Consider the following 20,020-nt stretch of genomic DNA (forward strand, 5'->3'; position numbering starts at 1 on the left):
TTTGCGAAAAATATTTTTAAATAAATTTTTGTCTTTTTTTTTTTTTTTTTTTTTACATTCTGATATACATATGTAACAAGGTTTATGGCACTGTAACCAGAATCAAATAAAAAAAAATAATAATAAGGGGAAAAGGTGGGAAGGAAAGTAATTGATTTTTATTGAATTCCTTTCTATCTCCAAGCTGGCAAATTTGCACTATTTGTCTATTATCGACTGCCAGCTCTAACTTGTTTGCACACTCAAAACACCATATTATTGCACAAGAAGCCAGTGAAGGCATATGGTAAAATGGTCAGTTCCTCGCTATTTCAAAAAAAAAAAAAAAAAAAAAAAAATCGCTTAAACTCAAAGAAGGGGGGAAAATAATCCAGAGTATGAAACACACAAAATCAACAGTATCTTTTGTCTCTTTAAGAATGTGGAGGGTTCTTAGACCACTTAAGCTGCCCTGATTTTCTCTTTGCACCAGTGAGTACTACAGGGCTTGGTTTGGTTGGGTTTTTTTTCCTGTGTGGATGGCCCAGGCAGCTCTCAGGCCTTTGTGATTCAATGTCTTTTTTGTCTCTTGCTTTTGGTTCTTTTTAATTTGTTTAAGTTGTAGTATCTTCGGTCTATGAACCTGCACAGACTATTTAATCATAAACTCTACAAATAGCTTAAAAGGAAAAGGGGGGAAGAAATGAGTTTTATTATATTTTTATTGTTGGCTTTAAAAAATTACTCTAGCTCTAGCCTCCCTGCTTTATCAGTTCGAGGGAAGGAAATGTCAACGGCATCAAAAGATAATTTCTTCTCACACTTGTGAAAAGTAAAAAGTTTTTAAACAAGTTTTGTTTCCATTCACAAACTTGACCCCCATCTAAAAAAAAAAAGAAAAGAAAAGAAAAAAAGAAGAAGAAGAAGAAAGAAAGAAAAAGGAAAAAAAAAGAATCCATCCTTCTTTCTCTTTGTCTCTTAACAGAGACAAGTAATGCTTTCCATCCAGACTTGTGTCAGACGACCGTTTCCACGCCCATCAGCTTTGGTGTAAGGATCCGCGGTGTCACACCATTGTTCAGGTCTTCCTCAAACTCCAGTAACTGCCCCATGAAGTTAAGGTTTGGGGAAATAATTGGTCGTTTGCCTTTGACAAATTTATAGGCGTCAGTCATGGTCATCCGAGTGTGCTTCATCAAGTATGCGATGACGATGGTGGCAGAACGGGACACCCCGGCTTGGCAATGGATGAGAAGCCCTTTCCCACACTGGTGAGCTTCCTCTGGGAAAGGAGAGAGAAGGCCAAGAGGTGCAGGAAGGAAGAAAGATACGGAAAAAGAGAGATTAGCTTTCATCCAGACTCAACAACGTTCTCTTTTGTAAAGAGTAAAGAATAAATAAATTCAAATGGCTTTAAAACAAAGTATAATTTACTAGTTAATTGTATGGATTATGTTGCAACCTCTAGAAGTGGCTAAAAGCAATATTAGCATGAATAAGAATTTACATTTCTCCATTTAAAGAGAAGATGAGGGGAAGGAATCATTCCTAGAAACAGTTCACTGCGCAGGTGGTGGCCACTTCGGGCAGCCGGAGTTACAACACAGTTAACTTGCCTGTGAAGCAAGCCACGGATTAAGTAGACCCTTTTGATAAAGGACGTTAATTCCAATCACTAGGTTGTATGGTTTATCAAAACTAGTGTTGTTAACAATGTCTCTCCCAGCTGTGATAGAGGAAGAAAAAAAAATTTTTTCTTTCTTTATATAATAGAACTGTTCTGTACAGGAACTGGTATTAAATAGATAAGGATTTCAGTCTTAATAAACTCTGCGATTTGAGAAATAAAACCCAACTAGAAAGCCACTATGTTCAGCTTCTTACCAGAAAAGCTATTGCTGCAAATGTAGTTCAAGACTTGCAGCACTCGGGCACAAGACATCACCTGCACTGAACTGTCCAACCCCCCCGCCCCCCGCATCCCCGTGTGCTCTTCCAACATGGCGGTGATAACAAAGATGGAGGAATTCTAATGATGGCCCAGAAATCAGAGCAACTGAAAGTAGCAATACTTTGTAAGTTTTCAGATACATTAGAAGCTCAGGGGAATAGCTTATGGGCACTGCCTAAATGGATTCTTAATCACAATTCTAGACCAAAAGGCGTCCCAAAGAAAGCATCCCTGAAGGAATATCAAGTAGACGAAAGCACGGGAGGGGAATGAGGAGGAGTGATCTAACTTAAACCACTTTTTTTTTTTTAGCTTATTTATTTACTTAAGTAATCTCTACACCCAATGCAGGGCTTGAACTCATGACCCAGAGATCAAGAGCTGTATGCTCTTCCAACTGAGCCAGCCAGGTGCCCCTAAGTTAAACTAGTTCTATTGGCTACCTAGCCGCAGACTGAGAAAACAAACATCATGCAAAATTCCATCTTAAAAATCTGTGAATTAAGCTTACTTCTCATAGATAAAAGTATCTGAAGAAAGTATTTCCCTTTTGCAATTTCTTCCCTTGAGCACACGCTATTCATTGACCTCCACTATGCGCTGCAAAGTGCTAGATTTGACCACTGGTTCCACTACAGGCTAGATGAGTAACCCAGTGTGAGTCACCTGACTGCCCAGAGCTTCAATCCCCCGTCTACATCATGGGAGGAATACTCATTAACAAGGCTCAGGGAATGTGGGAATAATATCATCCAATTCAGGAATAAATAAATAGGCATAGTTAAATCCTAAACATACACTCTGCTTAGTTTGTATTAGAATCTCAGTAAATGTCATCATGGTTGCAAAAACTGCTGCTTTCCCTAAAGCTACACCATGCGATTTCAGTTTATCTAATGATATAACAACAAAAATAACATTGTGCCTATACAGGCTGTGATGCCAAATTGTTCTTCAGGTTAAATGCTCTTTGTTACTTGTTTTGTTTTCCTTTTAAAAAAATCAGATAAGCCTGAATAGCATATGAGGAATGCAGGGGCCTTGCTTGAAATCCTGTTGGGACAAGCATGTCTGATGCTACTCATTAAATGGAAAACAATCTCTTAACTTCCCCCAGCTGGAATTAAGTCAGATGAAATTGCAGTCATAACATCATATATCAACCAGAAAGCTCCTCATCTACTCGGTGACAAATAGTTCTTCCTCGGGGCTCAAAGTTTGATTCAAATATAATTAATAAAGAATCTGAGGTGTCTTTGCAGCCACAAATTAGTTAGTTGCCATTCAGGAACTAACAGAGCATTGGGAACACTGCCCCAGCGTATTGTAGAAAGGCCCCTGCCTTGTAGTCAAGAGCCTTGCGTTCTGCTCCCTTCTCCGACACTACAATTCTTACAATCTTGGAGAAGTCACTTTATTTTTCTGAGTTCAGTGACCACCCAGACTATGCTTCCAGACTGAAGAGTCCATGGTCCTGCATGGAAGGCACAATTTGCCAGGAAAACAGCTGGGTGACGAGACCAGAACTGCCAACTCTACAGCAAATCCACCAGACCCAAGGTTTTATTTTTGTTTTTTGTTTTTTTTCCTGATAAAGGAGCACCAAACATGAGTGCATTCTTCCTGGGACAGAGGCCAGTAACAACCTGCTACAGTATTTAAGAAAAGTAGTGGATCACCTTTTTGTGATAATGAAGGTTGGAGTCACTTGAAAAAAAACTGTGGAGCATCTGCTAGGTGCCCAGGTGTCCCCCCCAAATGATAGTTTGAGCCTTAAAACAGTTCAAGGCTATAGAAGCCGCAAAAATTAAAGTTAGGATTAGGGTTAGGCTGGTGGTTACTTCCTTCTGGAGACTGAAGTCTACTGTTGTTAGAATTCCACCCTCGGGAACTACTCAGGCTACACAACCTGGTCTTTCCGACTTTGGGGTAAGTCTTATGAAATCTAGTACCATCTTGCTAATGTTCATTCATACCCTTCTGCTACCCAGTGTTTCAGAAGGGAGACAAAGCAAGTAGAAAGGAACAACAACTCAGCTCTCCACTCCTGTCTCCCCTGTGCTGATGTGACATGTAAAAGATGTTCCCGACAGCACTGTTCTATTGCAAAACATTCTTCAGAAGCAGGCTTTCAGCAAACGCCACCTTTGCCTCAACCTCACATAAAGAAGCTATCCCAAGTGCAGATGAATTCAGCCCCAGGTAAGGGAAAAATGGGCAAGTTTGGAAGTGGTATCGTCTTCACTGTATTTTACCTCTTGCAAGGCGAGGGCAGACATGGTAGACCAGATAGCCACAGCACCAGCTCTGGCTTCCCAGGGCTTTCCTCTCCATTACTTCTTTTGCAATTCTGGGACGGAACATATCCGTGCGCATCCCCACCATCTTTTCATTGAGAAGGAGAGGGATGTGGATTTCCCCAACCAAAAGGAATCACTGTTTCTTTATACCCATCCCAGGGGCTCCCATGCATTCGTTCAACGGGCCGTGACTGAGAAGAACACTTTGGCCACACCAGATGGCAAAGCCTGAAAACACCTCAGAGCAGCTTTTTGGCAACACAGGCATAAACCTTGGGCTTGATATCAAAGCAAAAGCTGGAGGGGCAAAGAAGGTGGAAGATGAGGAGTCCCCTTGGGAGATAGTTACCGATGAACTCAAAAGCCTCTTCAAAGTACTGCCTCAGGTTCTGCTTGTTGCTGTCGGTTGCCGGCAGCCTCTTGTAGTTGAACAGCCCTTTCTCGTAGTGGTAGAGGGGCAGGTGAGTGGTGACGTTGATGACGTAGCCGATGTTCAGCCGCTGCATGGTGTCCAGGTCCTGAGCGTCCTGCTCATTGCCGAGGAACAGGAAGGGCAAGATGGGCGTCAGCTCCGCATTCTCGATGTCAGGGGTGGTGGGGATGGACTGAGGTAGCTTGCTCGGGGCTGCAGACGCGCCGCCCCCCACCTCCCGGCACTCTTGGAGCTGGAGGGAGTTGTCACAGAGGTTTTCATGGTTCTGCTTGAAACTGCTAAGTCCACCTGGAGCAAACACACAGAAAGTGACCGTGACCATCCCTAGAACTTCAGAGTTGCAGAAAATGCCGCTGTCCCCAGAGACAGTAAGTGCATTCTTGCAGAGGCACGTTTCTAAAAAAATAAGATCAGAACAAAAATGCAAGGCCATTTGGAGATCCAGGACAAGCTTCAGAGGATCTCACTGCATGTGGTACTGTCGCAATGTGGCTCTTTACACAAACCGTGGCATGGTCCCCTGGAAAGAGTTCATTTGCAGCACCAGGCAATTTTATCAGGAGCAGATTTGACCTGCCTCAAGGTGCCATATGCTCAGCGGCCTACATAGAACCTTGTACTTTGGGAGCCAGGGAAAGCATGGCCAACCTCCGTGGGCAGTGTAGGCACGCCTCGCACTCTTCCATAAACTGACCTCACCCAGAAAGACAAGTCAGTTCCCAATACGGACGAGTGGCTATGGACAGGGACCTTGGAAGACCCAGATTACCTTGGCTATAGTCCCAGGAACACAACTTCTTGGCTCTGTGACTTAGGCAAGTTAATTTTTCTCTCTGTGCTTGTGGTTCCACATCTATAAAATGGGGGTAATAGCATCTACCTTTTACTGTGACTGGGAGTCTGGACTTAATGAATACAGGCAAAGTGTGCAAACCACCCCCCCATGAATAAGTCCAGCAGCACTTTGAGGAATAGAGCTTAAGAAAGTGATCTAACCAAAATATCCAGGTAGATGTACAAAGAGGTTTATATAGCATTATCTGTTTTACAGAAAAGGCCAAGGACAAAAACAAATCTTAAAAAATGAAAAGTTATCATTTTCACTCAATGGAATGTTATGTAGCCATTAAAAGTTGTGAAAGGAATATGGAAACAAAGAAAATGTTTCTATATGTAATGTTAAATGGAACAAAGCCAATTCAAAAACACTCACCATACTCGTGATCAGAAACTAAAAGACCATGCAAAAAAGAGCACTTGTTTAAGGTAGGAAATTTATGGATCACAGTTTCTTTAACTTTTTCCTTTAACATTTGTTAGATGTATCATACACATGCAGAAGCCCAAAGGATTATCAGGAGGGTCAAATGACACAATGTACATATAAGGTCCAGGAAATCTGAGTTGATATTATTCCCACCAAATGGGCTCTAATTCTCATCAAACAACTACATACCCTGGCCTTCCCTTTGAAAGGAGGGGGAAGTTAGAGACCTCCTAAAACCTGAAAGCCTCCAGAACACAACATTTATGCCCTCTGATAGTTTTAGGAGATAAGGCCAGAAACACAGAGTTGGTACAGGATACGGTTGTGTTGAAATAGACAGGAAGTTTATCTGTCCAGTGGTTTCTGAACATAACTTAGGCCTTCCCCATTTCAAGTCTCATCTTTGGTATCTACAGCAGGAGCTCCAGACTATAACCTAGACCAAGTCTCAAGGCTGTGCTTGCCCAGAACACAGCCAGCTAGGCGTGACAACCCAGCAAGTCCTATTTTCATTAAGGTCCAGTGGTGGCACAAAGATCATTCAAAGAGGGTAATATTATGGTCACTCAGTTCATTCATTCATCGGTAAGTGCCAAAACCTATCTTTGCTTTTTGAAAAGAAAAACAGGAGCTACAAATTCATTTTAATGGATTTCTAGAATTAAACTCTGCTTTTACATATTACTAGTTTACTCTGCTATGAAATCATGATTAAAAGTTTGTCTGTGCCCTAAGAGATTATTTTTAAAGTAAAGAGAAGAAATGGAAAACAAGAAAGACTTCAGTAGTGACTACTTTCTAAAAAAAAATTGAAATTACCCACCATCACCATTACAAACCCCATGAAAGAGACTATGAAGAGTTATTTAAAAATCCGCTCAGCTTTGCCTCCATAAAATCCAAGTAAACAATTCACACTGATTCTGTGATGGGAACCTAATTCACTTTTTTTTTTCTCCTTAAGAAAAGGGCAGTGGTTACACTTTTTCATATGAGAGGAAAGACCAACAAAATAAATTCAAAAGAAGTCTCTAAGGGGTGTGGGGAGGGGGGGCTTTTGTCTATTCTTATTTAGGGTACTCAAGCTGTAATTTGTCTTAAAAGCAGCTAGTTTAAAAAAAAAATGCATGCCAAAAAAACCCACACACAGAAAAAAGCAGCATACAGCTTTTTAAAATTCTGTCTCTACACCTCCTTTCCCCATGACATCAGCTGGAGGCTCCCCACCTGCCCAGTTGCCATAGCAGTTACACAAAGACATACAATGACATCAGTTGGCATGATATCAGCTCTTTGAGTACAAACAATACAAGAAGAACTACTTTGTTTAAGGCCTTTGGTGCAACTGTGTTCTGGGGAGCCAATGATGTAATGCTAACAGGTGGCATGGGCCTTCCATTTGCCTAATGGGGGGAAAAAACCCATGGGGGAGGGGAGAAGGGAATCTGAGACAGACAGACACAGAATGTTTCGAATCCCAGGGGTGCCCATGTGCAAAACTACATGTATATGGTATGTTTAAGCCATGTGGGAACTCTGCTCATCACTATTTGGAGATGGAGAGGATAGAAAAGGAAATGTTATGACTCAAACACAGGAGTTGGACAAGAAAATCTTCCTTGAGGGGCATGAAGAAACAGTCTCCTGTTCACTTGTTGGTCTGCTGACCAGCGCAGGCACCAGTTCTCACTAAGGGTCGTGCATATCCACACACAGCCGTCACGCAACTCTCCCAGGGCAAGGGGGGTGCTCCAAGCCAAACCAACCAGTCAGATCTCACAATGGTGTTTTTTTTAGAGAAATGTCTGCAGAGAGAATGGTTTTCTTCTCTTAGGAGATTGGACTTGGAAGCTGGGGAAGGAGGGCAGGAAAGACTAAGGCTAATATGGTTTTCTCCTCCAACCACCTTCCCCCCACCCTATCCCACTAGGGGCTGAACAGCCTGATCACTTAATGAGGAGACTGATTATGTCCTGTTCCTTATTACTACATAAGAACATTCTAACAGGATAACTAACAAGTGAGGTAGAGACAAAGTAGCTGGTGATTAAGAGCACATGTTAGAGGCAGACAGATCCAGGCTACAATGTTGATTCTGTCCCATGAGAGCTGTGAGTCATGATGCAAATCACTGTCCCTCACTAAGCTTCGGTTTACTGATCTGTAAAGTGGGCATAATGTCACTTACCCATGGAGCTGTGGTAGGGGCAGCCTATGAAAACATGGTGATCTATGACCAGACATTTGATAAATAATGTCTTCTTACTCTGCTATCATCACTGTCCGTGTCTTCATCTCCCTTTGATCTGTCCACACTGCAGTCCATGAGAACCCTAAGTGCTTGGCAGTGGTTCTTAGGCCAGATGGTGTGGATCTCAGTCCCAGCCCTGGAGACACAAGCTACCAGATCCTGAGCAAATTTCTTACCTCCTGGTTCCTCAGTTTCCCCAGATATAAAACAGGGATAATAATCATCCTACCTCACATTACTGTTTTGAGGATTAGACTGGTTAGTAAAAATAAAGTATTTTGAAACAACATCTATCCATGGTAAGCCTTTTTTGTTTTCATTACTTTGGGAAACCACTATTTTAAAGATCTAAAATTTTTTTTTTTCTTTTCCTTACTAAAAAGACTCTAAATGATCAGTAAGCAAATGTTCCGGAGTTTTTACTTTTAACATTTTATTTAAAAAGAGCTAAGGCCGGGGCTCCTGGGTGACTCAGTGGGTTAAGCCTCTGCCTTTGGCTCAGGTCATGATCTCGGGGTCCAGGGATCGAGCCCCACATCGGGCTCTCTGCTCGGCGGGGAGCCTGCTTCACCCCCTTTCTCTGCCTGCCTCTCTGCCTACTTGTGATCTCTCTCTCTCTCTGTCAAATAAATAAATAAAATCTTAAAAAAAAAAAAAAGAGCTAAGGCCTAATGGACCTGAGCGGTTTTAACATTTAAATAATATACTTTTATCATAAAGAAAGCCACAGCTCCCTATTCTTCCTAAACAAATAGATTTGATTTCCTTTGTCCTCGCTTTCCCAATAAAAACTGCGTATTTTTTGAATTTCTGTGTGGTTGTTTTTTGTTTTGGTTTGGTTTGGTTTTGGGGGTTTTGTTTGTTTTTTCCAGAGACAGAGTATGTTTTAAATAAAAGTGTTCTTGGCCCCTCCCTTCCCCCACACCCTAGTCCCCACCAGGCTGAGCCATCTTCTTGTGCCCACAATTACTTGCAGTCACAGTGCAAATATTTTCAAGGCACGAGCAACACTGCTGGGGGCAAACATTTCCAACCTTATCTCAAAACTAGGTTCTCTGCCGAAATGAGCATGGTCAGCACTTTGATTCTGAATGGGAACAACAAAGAAGATTCTACCCCTAAAGAAAAATATGTAGAAATACAAGTCCTGGTTTCTTCCAACAGCACTGCCACAGACCCACAGAAGCAAGGGACTCTGGTTTTAGTGGCAAAGCTCTTTGTAGCTTGGTTTCGGCTCCTGCTGCTGTTTTGGCCATCATGCAGTTCTAGAAGCAGCAGAGCCTTCTGTGATATGATTCAGAAGCGGTGCTCCGGGTGGCAACGGAAGGAACCACGTCCAAAATGCAGGAGCTATAAGCAAGAGATTTCCATATTCTGAAGATGGACAACACTTTCGCACACACGCTTTTAGGTTTCCTGTGAAGCCGGAAAGTGAGCACTCTCCAGAAATGTCAGGACAACTCTCACTGAAGGCCAGCAAGCGGAATAAACACCCAAAGAGAGAGGAGAGGGATGAAAATGCAACTTCTACCAGCTTGCGGCGAACGTACCGATCACCCCTTTTTGTTGTCTGTTTTCTCTTAGGGGGAGACTAGACTTTTATTTATTAGTTTTTTTTAAAAGATTTATTTATTTATTTCAGAGAGAGAGAGAGAGAGAATGCAAGCAGTGGGGAGGAGCAGAGAGAGAGTAAGAGAGAGACCCTCTCTGCTGAGTGCAGAGCCTGACGCCGGACTTGATCTCACAACTCTGAGATCATAACCTGATCCAAATCAAGAGCTGGATGCTCTACGGACTAAAGCCTGGGTGAGCAGTCTTTTAAAGTAAAATGGTACTTTGATGACAGTGGTTAAGAACATAGACTGTGGAGGCACTCAGCTTGGTTTCAAAATCCTGAACAGCTGTGTTACCTCGGGCAAGTTATTTAATATCCCTGCCCCTCTGTTTCCACATCCACAATATGTAGTTAACCCTGGTATCCATCTCCTAGGTCTCTTAACGTGGATAAAATGATACCTGAGTTAGATACTATTACTACCAAGAGGAGAGCTATTGGTGTAAAACGGGCCCTAAAGGATCCTATTTTGTGGGTCCTTCAGGCAACTGCAATGCATCAAAGGAGACTCCCGAGATTCTTATACACAAGGACCCTTGTGGAAGAAACAAAGCCTGGATCAATTGGAGGGGACGCCAGGCTTCCTGTGCTGAAACGCTCAAAGACAGGGCCATGGTGATGTCATGCCTTTCAAGGCAGAAAACCACCCACCTTCATGGAAGAAGTATTTGGGATAGCAGCTAAAGCCATACAGGATACTGTTCCTGCTTTACATGGAATTGTCTTCATAGTCCACAGACTGTATTTTATAGTAGGGATGATTTCAAGTTCAACAGCTGCTGGTGTCCCCTACACTGTCCTATGACCCTGTCCCCAGGCAATGTGTGGGGCGTCTATATTAAAGAGAGAGACTGCGTCCAGTGAGAGCGCTGTCAGTAGGTATAGGAAGAAACAAAGGGATCAAGAAACACTTCTGTTACCCAAGGAAGAGGGAGACTTGGGAGGCTGGGTCCTGCAGTTCGGTTAGTGAGGCCTGAGTCAGGGATGAGTCTCCCTGTGATCCCTACAATCACACCATTTCATCGCTTACACGTGAAATGTCCAACGTGTGAAAAGATATAAACAAAGAGGTATCATTAAGCTTAGCCTTCTTAACAACATCAGGATCTTGAATCCAACGGAACACATATTGATGATTTGGACAAATATTGTTAAGTGTTCCAGGAAGATATATCTGTGTCGCCTCGTGGGTTTTGTTTTGTTTTGTTTTATTGTTGTTGCTTTTTATTTTTTAATTCTCTGGTCTCTTTGATAGGAGATACAAGTTATCTACAGATATATTTTAAAAGCCAACTCTATAGGGTGGTCTCTGATATATAAGGCAGCAGGGGGAAATCCTTGCCTTGATTCAGAATAGTGGCTTGACCCCATGCCAGCTGTGTGGCTTTCTGAACAATAGTTACTGGGTGTTTCTTATTTTTCCTTAAGTATAAAACGGGAATACTACTTACTACTCAGGTCTCCTGTAATGATTCATGGAAACCACTAGTGAAACACCCATCTTCCTATCTTTAAGAAGATTTTCAAACCCGTAGCTATTTGCATAAGAATTGTCCTTGGGGCCACCAAGATAAGGAGCACTCTGGGGGTCGGGTGCCGGAGGACAACTGTACTCTGGAGGGTCAGAGTTGGGGGCTGAGCTAGATAGAGGTGGGACCACGAAAGACACAGTTGTTTCAGAGACACAGAGACATGAAGAAAAGAACATCTGCCAGCACCAGTCCCAAGCCAGGGAAAGGCTGTCAAAGCAGAGCCCACAGGGCACCCTGCCTACAGCCCTGCTCTTGGAACGGTCAATTCGGTCCCAGCTTACATTCCACTAATGCAAGAGGAAATGGCTTGCAGAATGGGGGCTAAGTCTGGTGGTTGGTGGTCTCCCCTGGAAACTTCCTTATATTTAGTTATTTGTGTTCTAAGATGTCAATAGAGGGAGGATATATAGGGTCATCAATACACATAAATGCATGCCTGGCAAATTTTATGGAAATACATACACACACACACACACATATACATATATACACACATATACATACATACACACATATATATACATACACACACATATATTTCTAGAAATTTTAGAAATAGAGATATAGAAAAATTGTGTGCATGTATAACTTTTCCATTCCTATAATTCCTCAATTAGTTGAGACATTCAAAATTTTGCTTGGGGTCACCGTATAAAATCTTAGTTCAAGCATCTGTAATAGGCTCACATGCAACATCACTTCACAACTAAAACTGCACTTTTAATGTTTACTCTTTTTTTTTTTCTTCCTATGTATATCTAAATTAATTGTTTTAATAGAACTTCGGTTCTTGGAGAGCAGGAATAGTCTTATTTAAATCCCTCAGTACACAGGGTTTTGCCAAATGTCACAGGAAGACAGGCAGTTTCTTGATATATTTGATACCAATAACTGTAGAGAAGAGATACTGAGATAGATGATCAATCCCTTTTTGGAAATAATTTACAAACATGAAAAGATAAAGTAAAAAGTTCTCTCTGGTGTCCACTTTACCTAGTGACAAATCATAGATAGAAAGTATTTCAAGAATGTCCCTCACAGGGGTGCTGGGGGGCTCTGTCGGTTAAGCGTCTGTCATGATCCCAGAGTCCTGGGTTGGAGCCCCACATTAGGGGGGAGGTCCTTGCTCAGCAGGGAGTCTGCTTCTCCCTCTGACTCTCCCCCAGTATTGTGCTGTCTTGCACACTTTCTCTCTCAAATAAATAAATTCTTTAAAAAAATATACATAGCACGCCCTTCACAAAACTGTCTCCTATAACAGACTATATAGGTCACTCTTGTTCTTATCCTTGATATTACTTAATCTAACCAAGAGGTATTTAGTTATGTTTTAAAGAAATTTCCTGAAAAGTTTATACTAGAATTTTCTCAAATTTTGAGTTTAAATAATAAAGTCCTTTCAAAGGATTTTCTACTGGACAAAAATCGTAAATTAGACCACTGACAATCACCCCAAATAAACACTGCTTGTTTATTGTCTAGTCATCGTAACTCAAGTAACTCACTCATTTTTATATTCTTGAGATTACAACCCTTGCTCTCAGCACAATCTGGTAGATTAATAAAATCCAGTATTGGAAAAGAAGCTAATACACGACCTTAATCTGTATCAAGAACTAAAATCAGCCTTTGCTCGTTCCCAGTCTTTGTACAATTTGCAATGAGCTCTCAGCTTCAATTTTGTCTCTATGCGCTTTTATAACTATTTTCAATCATTAACTTGTTTGAGGGCCCTTCTTTCTTATGTTTTAAAAGACACTGCTTCCTTCTTTGATCGATCAAATCTTTGTAGTATCCTCAGTGGAAATATTTTTTTTTATAAATACATGCATAAATAGTTATTTCAAAAAAGTAAACAGAATCAGAAAGATCCATGATTTTAGGAACCATGATTTTAAAAAGTTGAAAATGAAGCTCTGATTGTAGCCTTTCCAAGGAATGCTGATGCTGGCACGTTTCTGTCCAAATTCCAAAGATGCTGTCTCTGTCCCCACCACCCCACATACCTCCCAGCTCAGAAGTTGCCTTCCTGGGCATCCAATCGCCCTCACTGCTGAACAGGTCAGAACAGTGCCCAGATTCCCTCTTCAGCCTTGGGCAGGAGCTCCAGTGCACTAAAAAAGCACTTTCTCGAGGCACCTGGGTGGCTCAGTGGGTTAAAGCCACTGCCTTAGGCTCAGGTCATGATCTTAGGGTCCTGGGATCAAGCCCCGAATTGGGCTCTCTGCTCATCAGGAAGCCTACTTCCCCCTCTCTCTCTGCCTGCCTCTCTGCCTACTTGTGATCTCTGTCAAATAAATAAAATTAAAATCTTTAAAAAAAAAAAAAAGCACTTTCTCCCACGAAGGGAGGTGCACTTCTAATGGGCCCCCCCAACACCATCCCAACTTTGAGGCCTTCATGGGTAACCAGGGTTCAGGATTCCCCAAGTGTAATTCCTGCGTGTCGGGGGAGCACAAGCTGGATGGTTGGGGAGGAGTCTTCACCAGGATGTAAACACAGCCTGTTTCTTTAAGTCTGTGACCTCATGTATTTCCATTAGAACAGAAAGCACTGCCGGAAGCAACAGCTGATGACAGTCCTGTAATTTTCCACAAAGACAACAATCAAACAGCTTCATGTTATTTTAATGAGCAGATGACTTTTCTGTGAGTGGGATTTGAACTGTAAGATTTCAGAGTTCCCACAGACCCAGGAACCCCCTCAGGTTCTTGCAGGACTCACTTGGCCCCCCTTCAGTTTCCTCCCTCTGCCCTCCTCCCTCTCCCTGCCTCCCCCTCTCTCTCTCAGAAACCCTATGGAGAATAAGGGAAGAAAACAAGAGGGGAGATTCTACCTGGAACAGGTATGATGCTTGGCCTGCCAATGAATCCGCAGATGATTTCTGAAACCCATTTTTAAAGAGTGCAGCGTAGGGATGGGAAAAGAGATCAGGCCCCTTCTCCACCCCAGGCCCCATAGTGAGGTCCTGTTAATGCAGAAAACCCCATCTTGATACCCACTCTCCACATTCTGTCAGAAAGATTTCAAGAAGAACCACCCGGAAGGCAGGGGTGAGCATCATTGACTCCGAGGAGTCTGCTCCTCTGTCTGAGAGGCTGGGACAATCCCCCACATCGCCCTACGGCCTGGCCTGGAATGGGCAGAGCGGCCATCCCTGCTGGGTCCAGTTGCCCCTTGCAGCCTCCCACTCCATCCGAAGACCCACTTGTGGAATCTCATTCTCGCGGGGAGTCTACCTGACTCTAGAACAAGCTCCCCTGCCCCACTACCAAAAATGCCAGTGAAAGAGAGATGTAACTGTTTTCTCTTCACGACAGGGCTTTGGGATTCAATCGAGTGAATGGCTTTCGAGTGAATGGTGTGTGGAGAGAAAAGAAGGGAAGACCGGAACCGGAGGAAGTTCCAGCCCCAGGTCCCTGGAAAACTGCAAGTTTGGATTTCCCTTTCATTCCTCCAGCCTTCCACGTCTAAACTGTCCCAGAGTCTCAGCATAGACCAACCAGTTCCCAGGGACAAAGGCGCACCAGAAACACTCTGCTTGAGTCTCTGGGTTCTCTTAGACACACCAGGGATATCTATAGATGTTTCCCCTTTATAATCCCTCCCATCTAAGAATGAGCCCTCCCAAACTTTTTGGGATTTGAATGACATGCTCAAGATGTCCCCTCCCTCTCTCCACCCCTCTCCCTCCCCACAGGTCAGGGTCCAATGGGAGGAGATGGATGATAAACATATAAACACACAAAGAGAAAGGTAATGATTAATTATGATAAAGGACAGGAGGTGCCTTCCAGTTCCTGGGAGCTGGAAGAGGGAACTAATTAGATGGGTTTCAGGGAGAGCCTCCCTGGGGATGAGAAGGGACTGGCTGGTTTGGGAAAGGGGTAGAGGGCAGAGAGAACCACACTCTTCGCAAGGGCAGGACACTCCTATGCCTGTGGTGACTCAAGGGAGTCAGTCCCATGTTTGAAGCCTAATGAGCAGGCAGGGGGAGGGAGTGACCAGCAGAATTAAAAAAAAACCTCTGCAGAGGGCCTCTTAGGGACATTAAGCAGTGAGGAGGATTTTATTCTAAGTTCAGCAAGCAGGAAGCTCTTGAATGTTCAGAAGTCCATAATAGGGGGTTATTATGTGTTTGAAAAGAAAAGGGGATCAAGAGAGAAAGGGGGGAAATTAATTTACCAGATGGTGTGATTTAACTCTACTCCAAAACCTGGGCATAAATCACACCCTTTCTTTCCCCAAATAACATCTTTTGTTCCTATAGGGACTGAACTGTGTCCCCCACTCCATGCCAAATTTGCATATTGAAGCCTGACACCGCCCCCAGCTCCAAAATGTGGTGGTATTGGGAGATGGGGGCCTTTGAGAGATCATTAGGTTTAGATGAGGACATGGGGTGGGGTCCTCATAAGAAGAGACAGAGAGCTTGGTGACTGTCTGTCCACCATCAGGGACACAGCAAGAAGGTGACCACCTACAAACTGGGAAGAGGACATTCTCCAGAACCTGACCATTCCAGCCCCCAGATCTCAGACTTCCAGCCTCCAGAACTGGGAGAAAATAAACTTCTGTTGTTTAAGTGACCCAGTCTATGGTATTTTGCAGATTAATACCGTACCACTTTTCATCAGCACCATAGCTGACTTGTTAAAAATACAAATTATAATTCCTACTTTCCAAGAACCACATCCAAGCTTATGGAATACCTGAGAATCTGGCCCCTGGGAACCGAACCATGTCAGTACCATATCTTAAAATCAAGCCAGAGACGTTCCAAGTCAGGATGAGGATGCTGCCTATAGGACCAGCATGGCCATCAGAAGCAAGTCCATGGAACCCTCCAGAATCTTAGCTCCATGAGCCGGCTGCAAGTGGAAGAGCCTACTCCATTCCCAAAGACACCTACATCATTCGTTATACACTCCTTGTGGTTCAGCATTGACCCATGCTGTCCTCGCAACACCTCTGTGGGCTGAAAAACATTTTTGTTGGACAATTTCTGTGTATTTAGGAAGCTACTCTCTACCACGGTAGGGCTCCACCTTCTCTGTTCGCTAAAAAACTCAATACTGGTTAATCCGTCAAGGCGGATTAAGGGAGGGGGAAATAATCCATGAGATCATACTGGAAGGCTGCAGAGCGAAGAATGTTAATAGGAGGAGAGTGTTATAAAACACAAAGCCATATTTTTCCCAAGAGCTCAACCAGATACTCTCCACTATTATTTAATTCTCTGAAGAGAGGGAAAACATTCTTTGCTTTTCAGTGCAGAAGTTTAAATAATGAAACATTGCTAAACAAACAAACAGAGGAAAGCCCAGTGAAGCTATTCATTAAACAACCCCAGTGTACAAAAAGGAGCATGGCTGCTAACAGTCCAGCTCCCCTGAGGACGGACATTTGTCTTAGACCCCAAATTAAACACATCACAACTTCACAGCAAAAGTATGTTTTCCAATGGGATTTAAGTAGAGTCCAATTAAATAAATCTCTAGAAATATCAGGAGCAAAGCCTCAAGGGAGAGCATATTTCTACTGTGAAACATTCTCATTGGAAATTACATTCACAAAAGGTCATCTAGAAACATCCATGGCAAGAGAAGGGGAGGAGAGGCAGGAAGCAAGGCAAAGGGACACACACGAAGCCCGGGACAACAATCCTGGGTGCATCTTCCTTCACCTGCTTTGAATGAAAGCCCCATGTCCAAACAAACAGCTTTTATGACACTGTTTTTTAAATATGCCCTGGAGGTCAAAGGCTGTAGCTTAGGGAATTCAGGAAGTGGAAGGGGAAAAGATCAAGCATCAACATCAAAATCCGAATTGTTTTACAGAACCCATGTTTTCAGTTCACGAAAAGCATAGCAACAAGTTCCTCAAGTCACCAAGCTGAATTCTATATTTGGCAAGAATAACGAAGCAAGCCTGAGCACTTAACGATCAACGGCCAGAGAGAGCAGGCGTGAGCTCCCCCCATAGCAGATGGCACCTAGCCTGCCCGTGGCCCACAGTCAGACTCCAGAGGGAGGGCTGAGCTCAGAAGGGCGGGCCCAAAGCAGGGGGAGGCCTCAGGGCACAGCGAGAGACAGGAAGTCACACCAGATCAAAAGCTAGCAGGTCTAGGTCCACTTTGTGGACCACCTCCTGAAATTAAGGGGAAACTCACTAAGAGACCAGTGCATCTCTGAGGAGGGGGCTGGGACGATATACCATGGTCATGGACTTGAGTTGAGGCTAAGTGGAGGGCCAACCAAGTCGTGGTCAGTTCAACCTGGGACATGTGCAGTGAAGAGCTGGCTTGAGATGCTCCCCACATCTGGCACTGTCACACCGCCCGGCCACATCCCCTTGAAGGCCACGCCAATGCCCCACATTGCTCGGGGTGACAGAAGTCCCAATGGGCCAGCACTCAAAACACAAGATCAAGAGATCCTGGGTTCTAGCCTGGGACCTCTGCTGCCACTTCTATGAAATCAGGAGTTTCTCCAAATTGGGATTCTGCGCTCCCAATGCTAGCACTCAGTAACTTAACACAGCTTCGCTAAACCGGCTCTGGACGCAAGAACGAGGGAGAAGCTGTCTTTCAGTGCTGAGGCCTGGGTGGTCAGCCTCCTGCTCCAGGCGCCCACGCACTTGCTGCTCTCTCTTCCTGGAACCGTCTCCCCCTCGTTCGTCATGTGTGTGGTTCAGACCTAGGATCAGACGCAGTCTCTTCCCAAAAGTCTGCCCGACACCCAGTCTACAGCAAACCCGCTCTGGTCACTCCTTCGTTTTGTATCATCAAGTCTCAGAGTTTATTGTCTTTAGGGCGGTTACCACAATCGGAAATTACTTGTCATTTCTTCACTTGTGTATTGTGATTATTCAACTGGTGAGCTCCACCCCACCCCCCCACCACCCTCCCAACCCCACCCAAGAATGTCCATATGCTGTTTGTCTTTGGGGAAATGGAGCCCAGCAATTGACCGTGCTGAGGCCTGAGCTTTCTCCAGGACGTTCTAGCAGTGGGATCTTGGCCAGGCCGCTTAACCCTTTTGTACTCTAGTTTCCTCATTTGTAAAATGGGACAAATAATAGTGCCAATGGGCAACAAGAGTTATTGCAAGAACTGAGTGAGCTAATGCTGGTAGTTATTAATAGAAATTATAAAGGTATTTACTGTCCGGCACCCAGAGTAATACCCGATTTGTACAGGGGCTCATGAAATATTTCTAGATTATGTGACCTTTGGAATGAGATAGGGGAAAGGCCAGTTAGTTGACAAACACCTATTATGCGTGGTTCAGCATAATATTAGGGACTTGAGAGATTATAAAAATTATATATATATATATGTATATATTAATATATTCTCTGAGGATAAATCTAATGAGACAGAAGGAAGGATGAAGGTACATTGGAGGAAGCTAAACAAAGGACTGGCAGAAATCTTTAAAGAACCTACCAAGGGGGCACCTGGGTGGCACAGTCAGTTAAGCATGTGCCTTTAGCTCAAGTCATGATCCCAGGGTCCTGGGATCGAGCTCCACGTTGGGCTCCCTGCTCCGGGGGGGTGGTGGGTGGGGGATTTGCTTCTTCCTCTCCCTCTGCCCTTCCCCCTGCTCGTGCTCTCTCTCTCTCTCTCAAATAAATAAATAAAATCTTTTTTAAAAATTTTTAAATGGGGGCGCCTGGGTTGCTCAGTGGGTTAAGTCGCTGCCTTTGGCTCAGGTCATGATCCCAAGGTCCTGGGATCAAGCTCCGCATCGGGCTCTCTGCTCGGCGGGGAGCCTGCTTCCCCCTCTCTCTCTGCCTGCCTCTCTGCCTGCTTGTGATCTGTGTCTGTCAAATAAATAAAATCTTAAAAAAATTTTTTTTAATAATATTTTTTTATTAAAAAAAAAAAAAGAACCGTCCAACTGTGACTCATGGAAGGCAGGTGCAGGGCCGGACAGGTGAAGTCAGTACAAGGACACAGAGATCCTGGCACTCTGCGGCTGGGAAGGAGGGCCAGCAAGGCTCCCGGAGAAGTGGCAGCCTGAGGGAGGACCCGGACCTGCATGTGACAAGTAGCTATGACTTGGGAGGGCTGCAGCTGGAGACAATGTGCACCCAGTGGCTTCCAATGCTTTCTTCCCTCCCCAGACCTCCCCTTTGGACATTCTAGATGAGTGTTGAGAAGGGGAGATGGATGGAAAGCAGCCATGAGGGAGGAAAAAAAAAGGCCCTGGAGGGCACGCCCAGCCTGAGGGATCTCAGGGACCGTTGAGGGGGTGGCACTTCAGTTCTATACACATTTATGAAGCCCTCAGTATGAGCTGGGGGGCCCGGGACTGAGTGTACAAATCCCAACGAGCTCTGGTTCAGCCTCTCTGAGCTCACTGATGTCCCCTCTGGGCACGGTGAGCAGGAACAGATAGACGATTCGGGGACAAGGTCTTCACCACGCCAGAGACTGTTTCTTCTGCCTCCCGTTGAAGGGACACAATGCGGGATCTAAAAATCAGGCATTCTGGGTTCCTCTCACCCCTCTCATTAGCCCTGCTCCTTTGGGCAAGTTACTTAATCTTAAGGTCACTTTAAAGCATGATCACATCTTCAGAACTTTTTCTTCAAACACGAGCTTCCTCTTCCCTAAAAAAGCTGTGACAACCCTCGCTCTCTCACAGGAGTAACATTATGTCTGCTCATGTTACTCTGTTCCACT

At 44.0% G+C, this 20,020-nt stretch overlaps 1 protein-coding gene across 1 annotated transcript in view; it reads right to left on the minus strand.

Moving 5' to 3' along the window:
* Window positions 1-897: 897 nt before the first annotated feature.
* LOC111151131 (dual specificity phosphatase 10) overlaps window positions 898-20,020 on the minus strand; it is a 38,576-nt gene continuing 19,453 nt past the window's right edge. Inside the window, exons 3-4 of the mRNA XM_022508917.1 lie at window positions 4,580-4,951; window positions 898-1,261 (exon numbers count right to left, since the gene is read on the minus strand). Of these exons, the coding sequence (XP_022364625.1) occupies window positions 996-1,261; window positions 4,580-4,951 (638 nt within the window). The 3' untranslated portion in view covers window positions 898-995. The remainder of the gene's footprint in view (window positions 1,262-4,579; window positions 4,952-20,020) is intronic.

The sequence above is a fragment of the Enhydra lutris genome, unplaced genomic scaffold, assembly GCF_002288905.1.
Source record: "Enhydra lutris kenyoni isolate GAN:26980312 unplaced genomic scaffold, ASM228890v2 scaffoldscaffold25, whole genome shotgun sequence".
Lineage (NCBI taxonomy): Eukaryota > Metazoa > Chordata > Mammalia > Carnivora > Mustelidae > Enhydra > Enhydra lutris.